The 23,223-nt window shown below is 42.4% G+C and overlaps 1 protein-coding gene across 1 annotated transcript in view; it reads left to right on the top strand.

Moving 5' to 3' along the window:
- Positions 1–23,223, top strand: part of LOC140199082 (cilia- and flagella-associated protein 47-like) — a 697,686-nt gene that overhangs the window by 352,279 nt on the left and 322,184 nt on the right. Inside the window, exons 44-45 of the mRNA XM_072260570.1 lie at positions 1,065–1,294; positions 6,034–6,217. Coding sequence (XP_072116671.1) covers positions 1,065–1,294; positions 6,034–6,217 — 414 coding nt within the window. The remainder of the gene's footprint in view (positions 1–1,064; positions 1,295–6,033; positions 6,218–23,223) is intronic.

The raw sequence follows: 23,223 nt of genomic DNA, 5'->3' as shown, positions 1-23,223 counted from the left end.
CATTAGTCTGGTGATTGAACTGTGAAGTAATGTTGCAGCTCTAAAAATCCCTAGAAAACCCTGGTTAGACCATCCTTGAAATATTGTGTTCAGTTCTGGTCATCTCGTTATTGGAAGGATGTGTTTAGCTTTAGGGAGGGTATAAAGGAGATTTACCAGGAAGTTGCCTGGATTAGAGAGCATGTCTTATGAGGATTGGTTGAGTGAGGTAGGGCTTTTCTCTTTGGAGTGAAGGAAGATGAGAGGTGATCTGAAAGAAGTGTACAAGATGTTAAGAGGCATAAATTAAGTGGACAGAAAGACTTTTTCCCAGAGTAGAAATCTCTAATAAAAGAGAGCATAATTTTAAGGTGACTGGAGGAAAGTAAAGGAGTAAGTTTTTTACATAGATAGTGGTGGGTATGTGAAACATGTGCCAAGGGTGTGGTAGAGGCAGATAGATTGATAGAGGTGTACAAAGTTATGAGGGGTATAGATAGGATAAATGCAATCAGGTTTTTTTCCACTGGGTTTGTTAAGACTAGAATTAGAGGTCATGGGTTAAGGATGAAAAGTGAAATGTTTCTGGGAACATGAGGGGATGGTGAGACTGTGGAGTGAGTTGCCGGTGGAAGTAGTGGATGTGGGTTCCATTTCAACAAAAAAGCAAAATTTGGATAAGTACATGGAAGGGAGAGTTTCGGAGGAGTTCAGGTACAAGTCGAAGGGACCAGGCAGAATAATATTTTAGCATGGAATAGATGGGCTGATGGGACTGCTTCTGTGCTGTAATGTTCTATGACTCTATATTCATACTTTGATAATATACTTTAAATATTGAACTTTGACGTACTTGTTCCCCTTGGTCTCTCTGGTTTTCGATAGGTCACTTGACATTTACTGTCCTGGTTTACCTTACTAAAATATGGTGTATTATTTTGCATTTCTCTGCATTATGTTCCATCTGCCATTTCTTTGCGGTCTTTCCCAATTGATCTATAATTTCAGGTTATCTCTTTTCCAGTGGTTTCTTAATTCCCATTGTTGTGATATTCATACGGTATACGTAATGTTTTTTGTTGCAGGCAAGAAGAATGCAGCACAAGTTACTCTATACTACAAATGTAATAACGCCTGTACCTTTGATCAATTACTAAAGATCCCATTGATAAATGAAGCCAGGGAAAAAGCTCTAGCAATTGTAGGACAACAGCGGATGTCACAAATAGAATACAAGCGCAGAAAGATTGCCGGCACATTGGAAAGCAGCACCGTCCGAGCTTCAGTTGCGATTGCTGGCCTGAACCATACTGAGGTAGGAAGGTTTTCTCATGTTATGTTAAATGTGTAATTTCAACAGCACACTGATGACAAGCAGAATCAAAGGAACGTATACATATTTTTTGGAGGGTGGAATAGTTGACAATATATAAAATGGCAATTAGGGAAGTTGAGCCAATCAGAGCACTCAAGGATTAGGGGGAAGTAGGTGATCAGGGAGTGTAAATTGATCCAACAGAATAGGGTCTCAGATAACCTGGGGCAATTGGGTTTATCTGGAGAAGTTCATGATGTGAGATTGGTGGCTGGGCAGGGTGAGCCAAAGGAGAAGAGGTAATTAATTGTATTTATTTGAGTTCCACTCTGGAGTTATGTGGTGTTGTGGCAGCACAATGTAATAGGAGGTGCAGTCTTTCAAGTATTAAACAATGACTACATCTGTCTGTTTATATCGAGGTTCCTAACCTTTTTTATGCCATGGACCCCTACTATTAACTGAGGGTCTGTAGATCTCAGGTTAGCAACCCCTGGTTTTGAAGAATGGAAAAGACCCAAGGAATTCTTTAAAGCAAATCAGGAGCAAACTTCTCGACCAATAAACAAAAAAATTAATTCATCATACATTTAATTTTAAAGTTTTGAAGTTCCTAGTACAAGCAAGCTTCCCCTTTTTTGTCCAAACCAGAACAAATTTGCGGCATTTCTTTATAAGCTAAGTCTATTAAATATTTTTAATCATTTCTCAAATGGCAACCCCCTATTCCAGTGAGCAATTAACTGAACCTTTTATGATGGCTTCCAAAGCAAACCAGAGGAAGAACACAAAAGCTGTTCTCCAGCTGCAGTTTCTCCAAAAGTCTGTAAAATTTCAATAGAACGCCTGCCTTGCAGACTCTGTTTTTCTTGTGATGAAGGTCAATGTTTGATCCGACATGTATGATCTACAAGGAAAATCAGGATTATATTAATATGTTATTTATTCTATTGTTCTCATACTTTCTGACAATGTTGAAGAAAGTAATTTGGCCTGCCTTGTCTGTGTTGTCAGAGTGTTTCCACCAATGTCGTTCCCCCACTTAAGTCAAAGAATCATACTATTTGGAAACAGACCTCTTGACCCAATCGGTCCATGCTGACTAGGATGTCGATGTATTCAATCCAATCTGCCCACATTTGGTATCTATCCCTCCAATCTTTCCTATCTAAATACCTGTTAAAAGTACATTTAAAATATTGTTAATGCACCTGCCTCAACCACTTTTTCTAGCATCTCGTTCCATATCTGCTCTACCCTCCGCATGGATAAGTTTCCCCTCAGGTCCCTTTATAATCTCTTTCCTCTCATTTTAACCTGTGATATCTAGTTCTTGGTTCTCCAATGCTGAAAAAAGATCATATGCATACACTATATCAATGCTTCTCATGATTTTATACACCTCTATCAGATCACCTCACATTCTCCTACGCTCCAATAAATAAAATCCCTGCCTGCTCAACCTCTCATTATTTCCTTGAGTTATGGCAACATCTTCATAAACATTTGCCACACTCTTCCCGGCTTATTGAGATCTTCCCTACAGCAGGGTGACCAAAATTAAACACAATATTTCACATGTGGTGCCACTTAAGACATGTACTGTTGCAATATAACATCCCAACTTATATACTTAGTGGCCTGACTTATGAATGCCAGTGTGCCAACAGCCTCCTTCACTACCCTGTCTTCCTGTGATGCCACTTTCAGGGAACCATATTCTTGTAATCCCAGGACCCTCTGTTCTACAACACTTTTCAGGGCCCTACTGTCACTATGAAATTCTGATTTATTTTCCCAAAATACAACTTCTCGCAATTAGCCAAATTAAAATCCATCTCTCGATCCTTGGCGTACTTACCCAGCTGTTCAAGATCCTTCTCTACTACTTGATATAACCTAACTTTATTTTATTTAGAGATACAGCATGGAATAGACCCTCTCGGCCCTTTGAGCTGTGTTGCCCAGCAACTCCTGACAAACCCCAATTTAACCCTAACCTAATCACAGTGCAACTTGCAAAGATCAATTAATCTCCTAACCAGTATGTCTTTGGACTGGGAGGAAACCGAAGAATCCCGAGAAAACCCACACATTTCATGGGGAAGATGTACAGACTCCTTACAGAGGACAACAGGATTGAACTGTGAACTCTGATGCCTGTTGCTATAATAGCATCATGCTAACTGCTAAGTCACCGTGGCAGCCTTATTTTCCTATAACCCATTTTTTTCTCAAATGCCCATATTATAACCAATTAACTTAACCACCAACACATCTCTAGGATGTGGGAAAAAGCACTAAAGCTAATGGCACCAGATTGTACTTAATATGTCCTACAGAGGAAACCCATGTGTTCATGGGGGCACCATGGCGAGGCATGTAAACTCCACAGAGACAGCAGTCTAAATCAGGATTCCAGCAGCACTGACTGCTGAGTCAGTCCTTTTACCTTTTCTGGATGTATACAAATTCAGCTTTCGAAAAGCTTTAGAAAATCTATGGATCAATTATATTGAACATATACTTTGACATGTATTAGGAACTTATTGTGGTGTGGTGTGTTGGTCAGGGCACAAAATGCAACAAAAACAACAACGTTAAACCATTATAAAAAAGTAAAGAATTACATGAAAAGCAAAGTTAGAAGTTAAAGGTATGAATATGGAATATAAGGGGCATCGATACTTAAGTGCCAGCATGTATTTACAATTTAAACAGCATTATAAAAAGCGGTGTAAAGTGTTTACAATGCACTGACAGGGGTAATAGATAGAAATGGGTGGAGGATCTAACTTGAATGTTTGATCAGATTAACTGCCTTGGGGATAAAACTTTTAAGATGGTATGACGTTTTTGTTGTAATAACCCAATAGCACTTTCCAGAAGGGTGCTTTGCAAAAGGCAGTTTGCAGCGCGGGTAGTGTCCACATTGATATTCATGCCCACTTCTTTGTCCTGGACACAGTGATGGTAGACTGCAGCCAACAGCCTTTTCTGCTGACTTGAAAGTTTGCTGAAGTGTTCGTATATTGTGAGAGGATACTGCATCAAACCAGAGAGTAAAGGTTGATATGAGGATGCTCTCTATGATTGCAGTGTAGAATTGCACCAGCGTGTTCTGGGGAAGATGGAATTTTACCAACTGCCATAAGAAGTAATTCTTCTGTCGAACCTTTTTGTTTATGAAGGAGATGTGGTTCTACCCAGATACCTTAATGTTGAAACAGTACTAATCGTAAAGTTGTTGATGATGAATGGGTGGAGAGGAGACATATTTCTCCTCAATTTGATGTGCATCTCCATGGTTCAGCTCCAAGTTATTCTTATGGCACCAGTTTGTTTGCTTCCTGGTGGTAGTTGGATTCATAACCTCTGGTGATTAGTCCAATGACAGTGGTGTGTGGAGTGTGGAGGTGTGCTTTGCCAGAGCAACACAGTCCACTTTGATGGCTGTAGGAAAGGCTCCTTTCAAAGGGAATTATTTTAGCCAAAGTGATATATTACGGAAAAGCATCTGAGAAGCTAAATCGATGTCTTCAGCCAGATTAGTCAATATCTCATTGTCTGACTTGACCATTCCCAAACAGTATCGTGTGAAGATATCATTCAAAATCTCAAACATTCGTGTGCAAATGCTTAGAAAAGGCGATGGTGTAAATTATGCAAATAATGTGATGAGGTACTATGTTGCCAGTGATCGTGTTTCAAGAGGAAAGGAAATTTTAGAGTTTTTAATTTGCTTTTACCTGCTCAAGGAAGTGATGGGCACTGAAGAGTCTGGAGTTGGAGGAATTCATCTTCTTGGGTCATGTGATTACAAGAAATGAGAGATGGGAGGATTTCAAAGAGAACTTCGAAATTAGGGCATCAGTCAATATTGATGAATGAAATGGTGGGGCAGAATGACCATTTTATACAAATTCAGGAAGGGTGGACGGTGAGAAAGTTGTTGAAGGCTGATGTTATTTGGATCCGTTCAGTTTGGAGGAAACAATTTGGAATATATGAGGGTTCAGAGGCGGATTTGATAAATAAGGTGAAAGAAGACAGTTGTGATGGAAGGAATATAACATTTGAGACTAATTTTAGTCTTGCTGAACAGCTGGGTTCAATATCAGTCAGTGGTCATGGGATAGAGTCAAAACTGAAATTTGGTGGAATTGAGCATAATTTTAACGTTTTTGGGTGATCTTGGAATAGTGAATTGTTCTTGGAGAACGGGAAAGCTTGGCCAAAAGAAGATTGAAATCAAAACTGAAGATATTGGAAACCTGAAATAAAAATGGAAAATGCTGCAACCACATAGCAAGTCAAGTCAGGTAGATTGTCATTTGAACAAGCACGATGAAGTAGAGGTGCATTTAAAAAAAATCTCTTTATAGCTAATGCACTTCAATTCAGGCAACATCTTGGTGAAGCTTGTCTGCACCTTCTCCAGAGCCTGTGATCATCCAGTCTGTGTTTGGTTTCTCCAGTATCCAAGAGACCAAATTATGAACATTAGATGCAGTAGACAAGATTGGAAGGAGTGGAAGAGAATTGTTGCATCACTCAGTAGCACTGTTTGGGCTGCTGTTGGTGAGAGAAAAGGTGTTGCAACACTGAGCAGATTGATATTTTATGTTTTACTGCATCAGAAGAATGAAGAGTAAAAACAAATATCATAATAAATAAGTTCTTCATATTTCATTTCTCACAGAAGTAAATGTAGTATTTTTTACATTTTATTTAAACAGACAAAAGCACTGTACTCCACTGTAAAAGATTCCAAAAGGCCAAAAATTATTAACTACAGTGTGGAGGTGTCCACGCCAAAACACTTTGAAAGTCCAAGTGAAATATCGCTTCCTATTGCCAGAGTACACAGGATAAATTCCAAATCACATTTGATGACTGGAAGTCTGAACTTGAGTAAAATGGGTAAAGTATGAATGTTTTTTTTTGCATTCAGGCATATTTTAGGGATTATAAAACATGTTTGCTTCATAGATTTTAATGTGCATAGGTGCTGATTGAATAAATTACTTCTTAAATTTTAATCTGTGATTAAAGTCAATTAGTACTTCTGTGACATCTAATAATTTACATTGAAAATGGGATTGTTAACTTGTTTATCACTGCAACATTATTAGAGAAAATGATAAACACTGAACACAATGTGAGGGTTATATTGTGAAAGCCTTTGACAAGGTACCACACGTAAGATTATCAGAGAATAATAAGGATGTAGGATTATAAGATCAGCAAATTACAATAAACACTCATTGCCTCAGTAAATAAAAACCATAATTTAGTGCAAATCAAATAGTACAAATGTATCTGTCCAGAACAATGCTGGTATGTCCAAGGCATACAGTGCTATTTCTCACCATGAAACATTTCACTAGGACTAAAAGTTCCTCAATATTTGTAGACTAAAATCCATTAAGGAACTTTGCCATTGAGACAGGAGTTTCAAGAATTTGTTGTGGGAATGAAAATCATTCATTAAAACTAAGAACCCCTGCCCCAAAAGCTGTTTCTTGGTTCTTTATTCACTTGTGCGAGAAAAACAGTAAAACTATTTTCATCTTCTGAGTAATGTGGATTGATATGAAACAAAGATAAATTCAAAAAATGATGAAATGAAGAATTAGAAAGCAAGGATGAATACACCTATGGTTTCCTTTGGTGCATGGAAATAGTTTCTTGCGTAACTATTTCATTTTCTGGACTGCAAGAAGTGCTGACTGGTTTACTTTTCATAATTCAAGATTCAAGATCATTTAATGTCATTTCCAGTACGCAAGTGTAAAGGAGAACAAAATAAGTGTTACTCCGGATCCAATGCAACAAAAAAAGCACAATAAGATGAAGAACAGAATAATAAAAGCACAATAAAAGAAAGTGCTCAGGAAGCTTAATGATCTGAGAGTGGATTAATCTCCTGGACCTGATGGAATGTACCCTTGGATTCTGAAGGAAGTAGCTGGAGAGATTGTGGAGGCATTAACAATGATCTTTCAAGAATCGATAGATTCTGGCATTGTACCGGATGACTGAAAATTACAAATGTTACTCCGCTATTTAAGAAGGGTGGGAGGCAAGAGAAAGAAAATGTTAGCATAACATTAGTGGTTGGAAAGTTGTTGGAATTGATTGTTAGGGAGGAGATTACAGAATACCTGGAGGCACATGACAAGATAGGCCAAAGCCAGCATGGTTTCCTGAAAGGAAAATCCTGCCTGACTAACCTACTACAATTATTTTGAGGAAATTACAAGCAGGGTAGACAAAGGAGGTGTAGTAGATATGCTGTTCTTGGATTTTCAGAAGGCCTTTGACAAGGTGCCACACACGAGGCTGCTTAACAAGGTAAGAGCCCATGGAATTACAGGGGAGTTACTAGCATGGGTGGAGCATTGGCTGATCAGTAGAAAACAGAGAGTGGGAATAAAGGGATACTATTCTGGCTGGCTGCCGGTTACCAGTGGAGTTCCACAGTGGTCAGTGTCGGGACCGCTGCTTTTAACAATACATGTCAATGATTTGGACTATGGGATTAATGGATTTTCTGGTTAAATTTGCTGGTGATACAAAGATACAAAGTGGGTAGTGTTGAGGAAATAGAGCCTGCAGAGAGACTGAGATAATTTAGGGGAATGGGCAAAGAAGTGGCAAATGAAATACAATATTGGAAAGTGTATGGTCGTGCACTTTGGTGGAAGAAATAAAGGGGCAGGCTATTACTTAGATGGGGAGAGAATTCAAAATGCAGAGATGCAAAGGGACTTGGGAGTTCTTATGCAGGATACCCTAAAGATTAACCTCCAGGTTGAGTCGGTGGTGAAGAAGGCAAATGCAATGTTGGCATTCATTTCTAGAGGTATAGAATATAAAAGCAGGGATGTGATGTTGAAGCTCTATAAGGCACTCATGAGACCACACTTGGAGTATTGTGTGCAATTTTGGGCTCCTTATTTTAGATAGGATATACTGACGTTGGAGAGGGTTCAGAGAAAATTCACGAGAATGATTCCAAGAATGAAAGGGCTACCGTCTGGCAGCTCTTGGGCTGTATTTCCTGGAGTTCAGGAGAATGAGGGGGGATCTCATAGAAATGTTAAAAGACCTGAACAGATTAGATATGTTAAAGTTATTTCCCATGGTAGGGGAGTCTAGGACAAAAGGGCACGACTCCAGGATTGGAGGACATCCATTTGGAACAGAGATGCGGAGAAATTACTTTAGTCAGATGGTGGTAAATCTGTGGAATTTGTTGCCACGAGCAGCTGAAGAGACCAAGTCATTGGGTGCACTTAAGGCGAAGATTGATAGGTTCTTGATTAGCCAGGGCATCAAAGGGTACGGGGAGAAGGCAGGGGAGTGGGGATGACTGGAAGAATTGGATCAGCCCATGATTGAATGGCGGAGCAGACTCAATGGGCTGAATGGCCTACTTCTGCTCCTATAATTTATGGTCTTATGGTCTAATAAATATGAATACTTAAGATAGCTTATATAAATGGATTGTTTGTATGTCCATAAAGTGATGCTGGGCACCGTAGTGTCTGTACATAAGTTGACTGACAGAAAATCATAAAGTAGTGTTCATGGGGGGTGTGGAGGGGTGGGTTAGTGGGTGGGGAGGTGTTGATCAACCTTTTGCTTGGGAAAAGTAACTGTTTTTGGTTCTGGTGGTCCCGGCAGTGTTTCATCAGCAGTGTACATCACATGCTTTATTTAAAATGTATTGGATATTTTGTTTATTTTTTATAATTGTCATCCTCAGTAAAGATGGCATTCATTGTCCTTACCAAATCCTTTGAAGATATTGTGGGCAACCTCAGCATAGTTGTGCAGCAGTTCTTCTGGTGAAGGTACTAGCGAACAGCATTGTGGGAGTGAGTTACAGAAACTAAGCCTACCCACTCCAAAGGATTAGCAATGTATCTTCTATTCAGGATATTAGGTGACAAAGACAGGAGATTTCATGTGATGAAGATCCAACGTGCATTCTAGCTATGTGGTTGTGGTTGTAGGTTTGGAAGCTGCTCTCAGAATTGGCTGGGTTTATATATGCTGTAGATGGTAAACAATATTCTTGTTATAAAGGGGATGATTGCTTAGCATGATGGTAGGAATGCCAATTAAATGGATAGCTTTGGCAGGGTGTGTTGAACTTTTTGAGTACCGTTGGGGCCTTACCTATTCAGGTAATTGGACAGTATTTCATCATACTTTTGATGTGTGACTGCTATCTCAAGAGTCATAGAGCACCATATCACACCTTGATCATGCCAGCCTGATCACCTGCCTAATCCCATCCACCTGTACCCGGACCATAGCTCTCCACACTTTTCTCATCTATGTACCTTTCCAAACTTCTCCTAAATGTTGCTATTGAACCCACATATACCACTTCCACTGGTGACTTGTTCCACATTCTCACCACCCTCTGAGTAAAGAGGTTACTCCTCATGTTCCTCTGAAACATTTTACCTTTTACCCTTAACCAATGATCTCTAGTTCTAGTGTCATTTGACCTTTTGAGCTTCAGAATTTCCTGCACCTTTGACTAAATCATTCAATGCATAAAAATCGTTCAATGCACTTATGAATCCAACAACGTGGAAAATATGTTTTGCTACCTCCTGTCAGGACAAAACAGGATAAATCCAGTTTGGCTAATTACTGCTCCGTTATCAGCAAAGTGATGCAAAATTTTGTCAGCAGTCCTGCTAAGTAACACTTACCCACCAATTAATTGGTCTTTGATGCCTTGTTTGAATTTTGCTCAGCTTTCATAACTTTTATCCAAACATGGACTTAAAGAGGTGCTTGTTACATACACCTGTTAGGGTGCATTCTCCAGATACCGTATAAGGTAGCCATAGCCTTCAGCCAGAAGCAGATGTCATCAGGTGGTTCCCAACCTTCACAGAGCGTTTTGACCCTTAATCACGACACTCTCCAGTTGGTGGGCCGGCAGTGGTGGCCTAATCACTGCCCATTTGTTCCTGACTTCCATCTTCCCTCCTCTCGCCTACTCCAAATCCAACAAGAGGCTCGTTCTGCCTCTTCCCCTATCCTACGAGCTGTTTGTTTTTTGCTCCTTTTGTCCAGGCCCAGAGCTGACAACAACCGCCATGCTGATTTGGCTGGGAAACCTCTGCAGCCGATCTCCACAGGGAACATCCATGCTTGCCATCCCTTGTCTTTGCTTTCCTGCACTAAGGGCTGGTACTTCAAGGCCTTTCTCTTGTGGACCTCTTCCCATCCCTCCTCCCAAGGCACAGTCAGCTCAACCAGAATTATTTTCCTGTCTTCAGTTGACCACATTTGAACTCAGTTGAATTCCATTTGTGAACTAAGTAACTAATCTTGGCATCATGACAGCACTTCATCAAGTCAATTAACCCTGAAATCAATGGGCACCAGGGCCAAAACAATCCAATGACTGGCGATATATCTTACACAAAAGAAGGTGATCATGGCTGTTGGAAGTCAATCATCCAAAACTAAGGACATTGCTATAGGAATACCAGAGCAGTAACTTGGGTATAATCATCTTCAGGGGCTTCATCAATGACCTTCCTTCCATCATAAGGTCAGAAGCAGGTAATATTTACTGATGATTGCACTATGTTCAATTCCATTTGCATCTTCTCATCAAATGCCTGCATGTTATAAGAACTAGACAATATTGAGACATGCACTGGTGAGTAGCAAGAACTATTTGTGCAAAGGAAGTATCATGCAATGATTATGTCCAAGAAGTCTAATTACCTATAGTACCTTAAACATTCAATGCCATTATATTTGTTGAGTCTCCCATTTGGGTAATAACCACTTAACAGAAATTCAGCCAGAGAAGCCATATCTATCCTTTGACAACAAGAGCTGGCCATGCTGAAGTGAATGACTTGTATCTTAACAAAAGTTTTTCCATCATTTATGGTAATTTCTTGAAAGTGGCATCACAGATAGACAGGGTCGTAAAGAGAACTTTTGGTACATTAGGTTGTTATAAATCAGGGCATCGAGTGCAGGAGTTGAGATGTTATGTTGAAGTTGTATAAGATGTTGGTGAGGCCAAATTTGGAGTATTGTGTGCAGTTCTGGTCACCGAACTACTGAGCAAGCTTCTTCAGTCGGGGTGGAGAGAGTGTGGAATGAATTGTCAGTGGTAGTAGTGGATGTGGGTTCACTTCCAACATTTAAGAGAAGCACGGATAAATATAAGGATGGGAGAGGTATGGAGGGCTATGCTCTCAGCGCAGATTGTTGGGACTAGGCAGAATAATAGTTCGGCATGGACTAGACAGGCCTGTATTGCTCTAAGACTCTATGATTCTATGACTTCTGTACTACTACGAGGATAATGTTTACTCAATCATTTCTTGATATCATCAGGAGCAACACCCCCAAAATGCTGGAGGAACTCAGCAGGTCAAACTTAAAAAATTCTCTATCTTCTCCATACCATGATTTGTATTTGGGAATATTTTTTCCTTGTTCTTTATTCTTCCATTAAAAAAGTAACTTCTCTGTCTCCATTTCTATTCAGATGTTAATGCATTGTTTCAATCATCAGTCTGTAAAACTCGTCTGTTATGAAGTGTGATTGTCAATGTTATAATTTCGATTATAGAAAATTTAAGAACCAACATGTTAAATTTTGAAATCTTCCATATGTAACAGTGCTTGAATTAGAAAGTTCTCCAAAATTATGTTATCTGAATAAAAACTCAGTCTTCTCCAGTTATGGAGAGTTTGGCTTCCTGATGTAATGACTGGCAACCTTACCTCTGCCACCATACCTTGTCTACCCATATTTAATCTACTCTATCAAGCTACTTCTTCACCAGCTTTCATGTCTGAATCTGACAAAAATATCTTCTCGGATAGTTTGCAGTGAATTTTCTTCCTGCAACAGCGATATAATTCTGGAATCACGGTGAGCTTTCTGACATAGAGGCAAATTCTCTGTCCTCATCGGTGTAGTTTTCTCATTCCCTTGGCTGTATCCCATGCACCTTCAATCATTCTTTAGATTCTCCTCTTCTTCATTCTCTGCTTTGTTCTCCTCTTTACTTCTCCCACATCTCTTCTTTCTCTCTTTTGTTTCTCTATCATTCCTTTTGCATTCCTCCTTCTCTAATTTTATTTGTTCTCATTTATTATCACTTAGTGACAGCACATTTACTTCTGATTTGTAATACAGTTGTGTCAAGTTCAATTGCAATGATTAAATCGGTTACTTTAATTCAGCCTGAGAAAGTGTTGCAATGGTACTACCCATTCAATGGAATAGACAATAGACAATAGGTGCAGAAGTAGACCATTCGGCCCGTCGAGCCTGCACCGCCATCCTGAGATCATGGCTGATCATCTACTATCAATACCTGGTTCCTGCCTTGTCCCCATAACCCTTGATTCCCCTATCCATAAGATACCTATCTAGCTCCTCCTTGAAAGCATCCAGAGAATTGGCCTCCACTGCCTTCTGAGGCAGCGCGTTCCACACCTCCACAACTCTCTGGGAGAAGAAGTTCCTCCTCAACTCTGTCCTAAATGACCTACCCCTTATTCTTAAACCATACCCTCTGGTACTGGACTCTCCCAGCATCTGGAACATATTTCCTGCCTCTATCTTGTCCAATCCCTTAATAATCTTATATGTCTCAATCAGATCCCCCCTCAATCTCCTTAATTCCAGCGTGTACCAGCCCAGTCTCTCTAACCTCTCTGCGTAAGACAGTCCGGACATCCCAAGAATTAAGCTAGTGAACCTACGCTGCACCTCCTCCACAGCTAGGATGTCCTTCCTTAACCCTGGAGACCAAAACTGCACACAATACTCCAGGTGTGGTCTCACCAGGGCCCTGTACAATGCAAAAGGATTTCCTTGCTCTTGTACTCAATTCCCTTTGTAATAAAGGCCAACATTCCATTAGCCTTCTTCACTGCCTGCTGCACTTGCTCATTCACCTTCAGAGACTGATGAACAAGTACTCCTAGATCTCTTTGTATTTCTCCCTTACCTAACTCCACACCATTCAGATAATAATCTGTCTTCCTGTTCTAGCTCCCAAAGTGAATAACCTCACACTTATTCACATTAAACGCCATCTGCCAAGTTTCTGCCCACTCACCCAGCCTATCCAAGTCACCTTGAATTCCCCTAACATCTTCATCACATGTCACACTGCCACCCAGCTTAATATCATCAGCAAGTTTGCTGATGTTATTCACAATGCCTTCCTCTAAATCATTGACGTAAATCGTAAACAGCTGTGGTCCCAATACCGAGCCCTGTGGCACCCCACTAGTCACCACCTGCCATTTCGAGAAACACCCATTCACTGCTACCCTTTGCTTTCTATTTGCCAACCAGTTTTCTATCCATGTCAATATCCTCCTCCCAATGCCATGAGCTCTGATTTTACCCACTAATCTCCTATGTGGTGCCTTATTGAATGTTAAGCTGAAATTTTGTCTGACCACTTAGGCAGATCTAAAAAGATACTATTATATTATTTTGAAGTGATCTCAGAATCTTTCTTGAATTAAAGTATTTTCATCTTCATTTTAACTTAGAGTAATACTTTGCACCATGCCAAAATTTTAATATCACATTGATTAGCCGGCACCGCTGTCTTACTTCTACCTGGACTCAATAAATTTGCAGGCCATATGTTGCTGCATCACACATTTCTGTAAACAGAAAACTCTCCATTTTTGACACCCAAGTCGTGCCTGCACAGGTCTTTAATATTCCTGGAACCACTTAATTAGAAAAATTAATGTTTTATATTTCTGTTACAAGGATTACCACTTAGTTATAATGATTAGTTAGGCACAGAGAGAATCTGTATTTACTGATAAGTACCGTTATTATCTCAACTAAAAAGCATGCAAATTTATGCAACTGAATATCTGTGTGCACACCAACCAAGTTTCCCCAACCCTCCATGAAGAGCCAAAGAATAGAAAAGGTAAAAACCAGGAAAGTAATCTATGCTGTGATGTGGGTTTTCCATGTCCACAATGTGTAGTCTTTGGGGAGATGTCGCTGCTTTGCATTTGAAGCTCCTTACATTTTAACACTTCCTATCGGTTTAAATGTTCCATTTCAATCTCGTTGGCTCTAGGTCATCTGACTTTACCTATGTCACCTTCTTATTGGCTTGGTGCAAGCCAGCATGCATTTATTGCCCTATTCTGCATGTAACAAACAGTAATTTATAGCTCTTTGTTCTAAATCAGTTACCAAATGAGTAATCTGCTCAAATCACTCAGGACAGACACACACTCCACCATTCACAAATCTGCATGTCATATCATACCAAAGAACACCACATAATTAATCTCTTGTTTGGAAAGGATCTCTAGTCTAGCAGATTACCTGAAACATCTACTTTAAAACACCGAATCAGCTGAGTAAAACTGGTTCACAAAATGGAGGATGCAGAACAGCTTCACAAAATGGCAGCCTCCATTCCTTCAACTTCATGGCAGGAACCAAGGCCATTGGTCTTTATCTACTTCTGCTGTCCTTGATTCATCTGAATTAATTGATTTGTAGACTCTAGTTCTTTCTAGCCAACATTTCCTAAGGACAAGTACACAAAAAGTGGAAATATGGTCTGTACACATATGAACTAAGAATAGTAGAGTGACTTCAATGTGACTCTTGTTAAGCTCAAAATTCTAGTTTTTATAATACAAAATTAAATGTTGTTCTTTATGCTTTTCAAAACTAGTCAGAATATCAGGTCATCTTGAAAAGCAAAAAATAATGTTGCCAGAAAGCAGAAATATACAAGGCTGATTAACTATGCAAAACCCATGAGATGAAGCCTGTCAATTTAGCTAAAATCTAATCATTATGGTAATCATGAAATCAAAATTTTGCAGTTGCTCTCAACAAAGCTTATTTGGACACTAAAAGGCTCCATTGCTTAGCTATATACATTGTTTGTCATTAAATTATGTATTTTAGGATGACAGAGACCCTATTAATCAGATCTAGCATCTTTGGGAATTATCTTTATGTGCATTCATTTGTAAGCTCTTAAGGGTTTGATACACTAATGCAGCTATAGTAAAATTTCATTTTGCAACAGAGCAATAAAATGTTTTATTGTCCCTCATATGTTACCATTTTTAACAGTGCTGTGTTGCATGTTTCTTGCAAGGTTTAATATAATTGTACATTTTTTGACTGGGGTTTGAGGGCATTTTGAAGATTTGCATCTTCATTTTCCATCCTATTATCCTACCTCCCATCTAGTGCTCGAAGAGAAGTGGTTGGAGTTGGAGATGAAATTGGAGTGAGCGGAGTGGAGTAGTTTCAGGGTCCGTCCACTTAAACCGAGAGCAAGGTTAAATTGATCTAAATGCTGGGCTGATTTGTAAAGGTTGGGTATGGTCTGAAACATGGCAATGGGGTCCAGGCCCAGAGCGTATTGAAGCGACAGGGCCTGGGCTCTAGTGCGGGGAATGATCTAGTGTTCGGATGATTTAAACGCTGGACCAGATGGATTGAAAAGGCTGGGTGTCAGGACTGGAGGCGAGGGTCGGGCTGCTCACTGCTCTGCTCTCCTCTTCATTGAGTCTGAGGCTGTGGAAACCACTCCAGTTGCTCCATGCTTTGTGTCTGCGAGCTCCATGACGATTTGCCCCACTGTGATGAACTGAGGCTGAGGCTATGGGCCTTCTCTGGGTCTTGTGTCTATTTTGAATACTGTTCCTGGCTTTTATTATTTGCACAATGTTGTTTTGTTTTTGCTCTGTGCATTGGGAGTTTGTTGGTTTCTTTTTTAAATGGATTCTTTTGGGTTTCTTATTTTGTGGCTGTCTGTAAGCAGACAAATCTCATGTTTGTATAATTTATACATACTTTGCTAATAAATGTACTTTGAACTTTGAATTAATAAACTTGAATCTTGAGAGAGCTGGGGCCCTGACAGAGATTTTACATCTTCGTTAGCCATAGGTGAGGTAATGGAATACTGATGGATAGCTAATGCTGTTCATTTATTGATGAAAGGCAACAGCGATAAACCAATGGTATCTATGGTAGGAAACTATTGGGGTAAATCCCAAGAGGTGGGATTTATATACTATTGAAAAAGGAGGGACTGTTCAGGGATTATAAGTGTGGGAGAAATTCCACCTCACTAATTTGCTTTTTTTGTGAGAAGGTGACTAAGGCGATTGACAAAGGCAGAGCAGTAGACATTGCCTTTTTAGAGTTCAGTAAGGTCTCTGACAAGTTCCTGCATGGAAGGCTGACCAGAGCTTAAAGCAAAAAGGATCCAAGACTAGCTAGCTAATTGGCTCCATAATTGGGTTGGTGATGGAAGGAAGAGTTTGTGGTAGAAGACTTGATGGTAGGAAACAGAGGAAGATGATGGAAAGTTGTTCCAACTGGAGACCTGTGATTAGTAGTGTTCCCCAGAGACTCATGCCAGGACCATTACTGCTTGTCATCAATATCAATAATTTGGATGAGAATGTACAAGGCCTGGTTAGTTAATTTGCATAAGCCACTAAAATAGAAGGTGTCAATGACAGTGAAGATGGTTATCAAGATTTACAGAGGAATCATGATTAGTTGGGTAAGTGGGCCAAGGAAGGGCAAATGAAGTTTAATTCATATATGTGTGAAATGTTGCACTATGACAAGACAAATGAGGGTAGGACTTTCACAGTGAACTATAGGGCTTTGGTGAGTGTTGACAGAACAAATGGACCTGGGAGTACAATTATATGGTTCCTTGGAACTGGTGTTGCAAGTAGACAGGTGGTGAAAAAGGCTTTGGAGTGCTGGCCTTCATTAGTTAGGGCATTGAATATAGAAGGTAAGGTGTTATGTTGTTGTTGTATAAGACATTGGTGAGGCCGCATGGGGAATATTATGTTCAGTTTTGTTTACCCTGCTAAAGGAAAGATGCTATTAAGCTGGAAGGAGTATAAGGGAGAGTTATGAGGATATATTGCTGAAGTTCAAAGTACTGAGTTATGGAGGGAGAGATGGAACGGTTTTTATTTAATGGAGTGGGGTTGAGCAAGACACATTATTAATTGGAGCATAGGGGAATGAGGTGTGATCTTACAGAAGTGTATAAAATTATGATAGAGTAAATGTTGATATAGTAACAGTTTGTTTCCCAGAGTTAGGGAATCAAGAACTAGAAGGCACAGACTTGTGGTGAGAAGGGCAAGATTTAACGGGAACCTGAGGGACAACTTCACCCAGAGGTTAGTAGATGGAAAAAACTGCCAAAAGAAATGGTTAAGGCAAGTTCATTAACAATATTTAAAAGGTGCTTTTCAAGTACCCTTAACCTGTATAATTCCTTAGATTGCCCTAATATCTGAAAAAGCTTATCAATTTCAGTGTTAAATTTGTCCAATAAGTGAGAACCCACAAGTGTCTGGGACCGAGAATAACAGATTTATAGTACTTTGATCTGGCACAGAAACGAATGAAAAGATATATGCAGTGAAACATGCTGCATGCTCCAGTTACAGATCCAGGCACATACACAGCAGGATAAAGACTGCTTTCGCCAGTGTTAACAGGTACATGGATGGGGAAGGTTTAGAGAGATATAGGCCAAACATGGGCATATGGGACTAGGTTAGATAGAAATCTTCATCGGCATAGACCAGTTGGGCCAAAAGGCCTGTTTTCATGCTATATAGCTCAATGATTCTAAGTAAGTTCCCAGGTTTCCTGTTCTTGTAATCTCCTGTATCATGCTTTGCAATAGCAAAGGCCAATTTAATAACAAGACCTAAATGCTCCAGTCTGGAGATAGCCCCGCATTCTGCCATACTAATCTTGTTAACATTGGCAAAAGCAATCTTTATCCTGTTGTGTGCCTGGGGCTGTAGCTGGAGCATGCAGCATGTTTCAATGCATATATCTTTTCATCTGTTTCTATGCCAGATCAAAGTACTGCAAATCTGTTATTCTCAGTCCCAGAGACCTGTGGACATATTCAACACTGAAATTGATTTGCTTTTTTAAGGCAGTCAAGGGGATCATGTAGGTTAGGGGAAGGATCAACCATAATCTTGAACTACACATTAGCTTAAAGGACTGGATGGTCTACTTCTGCTCTTATTTCTGCTGATTTTATCTACACAGTGTCAAAAAAAAATTTCTTTTGACGGAATAACTGTAGTCTAATTTTTAAATTCATGCTAGATTCTGCTAATGGAGGAAGGAGTCACCATCAAATTATCAATGTTATTTTAAAAATCTTGATTAGATCACCCCTTAGCTGCCTAAACCCAAGGGATTACAAGCTAAATTTTAGCGATTTATACAACCTATGATTGCATTAAAATCAAGATTAATATGCTCTTCAGTGACAGACACACTTCTTCAGTATCACAGCTAAGTTTAATCATAAAATATATTCACTACTTTAAGCTCATTAACTGAGAAAAATTTGTTGCCTCTGTCCAATTTATTAAAAGTGCAAGGATATCAGCAACATCACATACGTTATACATTGTGCAGGAACTGTGGCCTGAAATAATATACTCTTAGGAGAGAAGAAACTATGAAAATGTCCTCATAGTCATACTTAGTTGAAGTCATTGCCAGATTATTGCTTAAGTCGGTTAAGTTAAATAAGCTCTTTTGTTTTTACAATTCTCTCTGTGCCTCACTGATCATTATTACAGGGGTAAGTCTTGTAACAGTATTGTAACGTTCCGTTATATTGGCTCGTATATGTCTCGGGGAAATCCCGCCCAGCACCTGCCTCAACACTCCCCACAGCGTCGGATGCCGCCTGAATCAATCCCAAACATCAATCATCAGCCAGCACACCCAGTAAATTTTAACAAATACACTTTATAGATATTACTAATTCTATGACATTAATATAAATTTGATACAGAGAGGAAAGTAATGAAAAAAAAGGCGCCAACACTTATCAAAGTCCAAGTTCTTCGCGCACTACCGTTGGAGCTCAATCGATTCCTGACAACCACCTGGATCCTGTCGACTCACGGCTCGGGACCACCCGGAGTGATCGACCGGAGCCTCTCCGCACGTCCGCTGTCCTCCCCGTCTCTCCTCCGACTCCCTGTCAAAAACCCCCGTCCACCATCCTCCCCGTCTCTCCTCCGACTCCCCGTCTGTCCTCCGACTCCTCGTCTCTCCTCCGACTTCCCGTCAAAACCCCGTCCACCATCCTCCCCGTCTCTCCTCTGACTCCCCGTCTCTCCTCCGACTCCCCGTCTCTCCACCGACTCTCCGTCTCTCCTCTGACTCCCCGTCTCTCCTCCGACTCCTCGTCTCTCCTCCGAATCCCCGTCAAAAACCCCGTCCACCGTCCTCCCCGTCTCTGCTCCGACTCCCTGTCAAAAACCCCCATCCACCATCCTCCCCGTCTCTCCTCCGACTCCCCGTCAAAACCACGTCCACCGTCTTTCCCGTCTCTCCACCGACTCCCCGTCTCTCCTCCGACTCCCCGTCAAAACCCCGTCCACCATCCTCCTCGTCTCTCCTCCGACTCCCCGTTTCTCCACTGACTCCCCGTCTCTCCTCCGACTCCCCGTCAAAACCCTGTACACCATCCTCCTCGTCTCTCCTCCGACTCCCCGCCAAAAACCCCCGCACGTCCACAGTCCTCCCCGTCTCTCCTCCGACTCCCCGTCTCTCCTCCGACTCCCCGCCAAAAACCCCTGCACGTCCGCAGTCCTCCTCATCTCTCCTCCGACTCTCCCCCCAAAAACCCCTTCCACAGTCATATGATACAGCATGGTATCCGAAAACAAAACGATACATGACCACCCATTGGTTAATAGCACCCTGCTATCTATAATAACCCAAGCCACTGTCTAGTTAGAGACTTTCTAGCATTCCCCAGTATAACATAACAAAAGAAGCCATTTTAAATTTAAAAAAAAGAAAGACCCCGTACACTCTCCCCCCACCAATAAAAGTCATGCCCTCATGACGTTAACAGAGTTCACCAGTGCTCCTTGTAAAACACAAAACCCAACCCAGGTGCACAAAGCAGTGACATAACTTTGCAGGGCAGTAGAGATCACACCCTGCTCTCCCGGCACTGTATAAGTTAGTCTCTCCGGGGGATACCTACTCCTCTGAGGCCTCTGTACTTCCTCTGCTGACTCTCCCTGTTCAGACACCCCAGGTGACCCCCCCCCCCGGGCCTATCTGGCGGACCCTCCCCCTCACTGGGACCCCTCAGCACCTGTGAGCCCTCTGCCTCAGGTTCCACCCTCTCCTCCCCCAATTCCGGCTGTAATGCAGGCGGCTCTGCAACACCCTCCCTCGGTTCCCCTAACTCAGTGATGGAAGGGCCAGGAGCCTCTTCTCGCGACACCGGGGAATCAGCGAACGGAAACAGGTACCACACGTCCAAATCATCATCTTCCGATGACGTATCCCTTCTCGAGGTGGGGGCCGGCCCCGTCTTCTTCGCAGCGGGCTCTTCCCTCACCCCGCGCCCTCGCAGAGTCCTCGTACTAGGCGTAAACTCCCATTCAGGCTCTGGGTCTACCTTTACCTCTTGACCCAGAGGCAATAGGTGGTTCTGATGGAGTACCTTGACAGGCCCCTTCCCGCCCTCAGGTCTCACCCGGTAAACAGGGAGATTCGCATCTGACTCTCCACCACATAGGGGGTGGCTGCCCAACGGTCCGCCAACTTGTGCTTACCAGGTAATCCTAAATTCCGGATAAGGACTCGTTCTCCCGGCAAAAGCTGGACGAACTTTACTTTCTGATCGTACCTCTTCTTATTCCGCTGGTTCTGCTTGGTGGCTGCCGCCTCAGCCAACTCGTACGCCCTTTTCAACTCTCTCCTCATATCGGACACGTACTTCAGACGTGGCTTCGAAGGTACTTCACCCGCTTCAGTCCCAAAACACAGATCAATGGGCAACCTCGCTTCCCGTCCGAACATCAGATAGTAGGACGAGTACCCCGTAGCATCATTGCGAGTACAATTGTAACAGTGAACCAAATGGCTGATGTGCTGACTCCACTTACTCTTCTGTCCGATCTTCAAAGTGCTGAGCATGTCCAGCAGGGTCTGGTTAAACCTCTCTGGCTGAGGATCACCATGCGGGTGATAGGGGGTGGTTCTGGATTTCTCAACCCCAAGCATACGCAGTAATTCATGGAGAAGCCTGCTCTCGAAGTCCCGTCCCTGATCACTATGGACCCGCCGGGGAAGGCCATAATGAACAAAGTACTTCTCCCATAACACCTTCGCCACTGTAGTCGCTTTCTGATCCTTAGTAGGAAAAGCCTGCGCATATCTAGTGTAGTGATCCGTGAGGACCAAAACATTCGCGGTGTTGCTGGTGTCTGGCTCAATAGACAGGAAATCCATACACACCAGGTCCATGGGTCCCGCACTCTGCAAGTGGGATAACGGAGCCGCCTGCGCAGGCAGGGTCTTCCTCCAGATGCAACGACTACAGGTCTTACAGTATTCTTCCACCTCCCCCCTCATCTGGGGCCAGTAAAACCGGTCCTTGACTAATCCATAGGTCTTCTCTACCCCTAAGTGCCCGGAATCATCATGTAGTGCCTGGAGCACAGTCTTCTGATACTTCTCAGGCAGGACCAGCTGCCAGCGCCGGGGGTGGTCCGGAGGCGACGTGACCCGGTACAAGACGTGGTTCTTCAGCTTCAACCGAGGCCACTCCTTCAGTAGTAGGGGAACAGAGGCATGCTTCGCCTTCTCCACCTGCACCATATCACCCTGGCTAACCGCGTACCAGATAGTGCCAATGCTCAGGTCATCACGCTGAGCCGCCTCTACTTCCTGGGGGCTCAACTCCGGCAGCTGCCTGTTCCTCAGAGCAGTCAAATTACAGTAAACAGTGGGTAGTGCGTCATCGTCAGCTCCCAGTTGATCTACTGCCCGATCCGTTCCCATCTGTGCTCCTACTTCCCCGTCGATCCCAACTTGACACATGGCCTTCACTCCCGGGGCAGGGACACTCTTCCACTCCTCAGCCGTGCCTGACTCGTTGTGCGCCCGACGAGACAGGGCATCTGCATCGATGTTCCAACTCCCCGGGCGGTACTTCAGACTGAACTCATAGGCAGACAAGGCTGCTAACCACCGGTGCCCAGTAGCGTCCAGCTTTGCCGAGGTCAGGATATAAGTGAGGGGGGTTGTTGTCAGTTCTCACCTCAAACTGGGCCCCGTATAGGTAGTCACTCAACTTGTCCACCACCGCCCATTTCAACGCCAAGAACTCCAGCTTGTGAGTGGGATAGTTTCTCTCAGATGGCGACAAGCTCCAACTGACAAACGCCGGCAGCCTCAATCCGTTGCCCTGTTCCTGGTACAGGACAGCCCCCAGACCCTCGTGACTGGCATCAGTGTGTAGAACATACGGCTTCCGGGGATTAGCAAAAGCCAACACCGGGGCCTGTGTCAGCGCCCTTTTCAGAGATTGGAACGCCTCCTCACATTGAGCATCCCACCTCAATCCAAAAGGCTCCCCTGGGTTCAAGTATCCTCCTACCTCCGGCCCTCAGTCTCCCTTCTTCCTCCTCCCCACAGGTGGATAGCCACACAGCAGCTGGTTCAATGGATGACTCATTTTCACATATCCTTTCACGAATCACCGGTAATATCCGCAAAACCCCAAAAACGAGCGTAAGGTGCTCACCTTCTGAGGTCTCGGCCAGGTGGTTACTGCGGCTATCTTACCCGGATCAGTGGCCACTCCATTTCGCAAGATTATGTGCCCGCCATAACTGACTGATGTCTTACAGAACTGACATTTATCCAGGGAAAGTTTTAACCCTTCCTCCTTCAGCCGACTCAGCACCTTCAGCAGCCGCTCCTCATGTTCCTCCAACGTAGATCCAAACACTATCAGGTCGTCCAGGTACACCAATACCTCCAGTAGGTTCACGTC

The sequence above is a fragment of the Mobula birostris genome, chromosome 6, assembly GCF_030028105.1.
Source record: "Mobula birostris isolate sMobBir1 chromosome 6, sMobBir1.hap1, whole genome shotgun sequence".
Classification (NCBI taxonomy): Eukaryota; Metazoa; Chordata; class Chondrichthyes; order Myliobatiformes; family Myliobatidae; genus Mobula; species Mobula birostris.
This window is presented reverse-complemented; position numbering and strand designations above follow the sequence as displayed.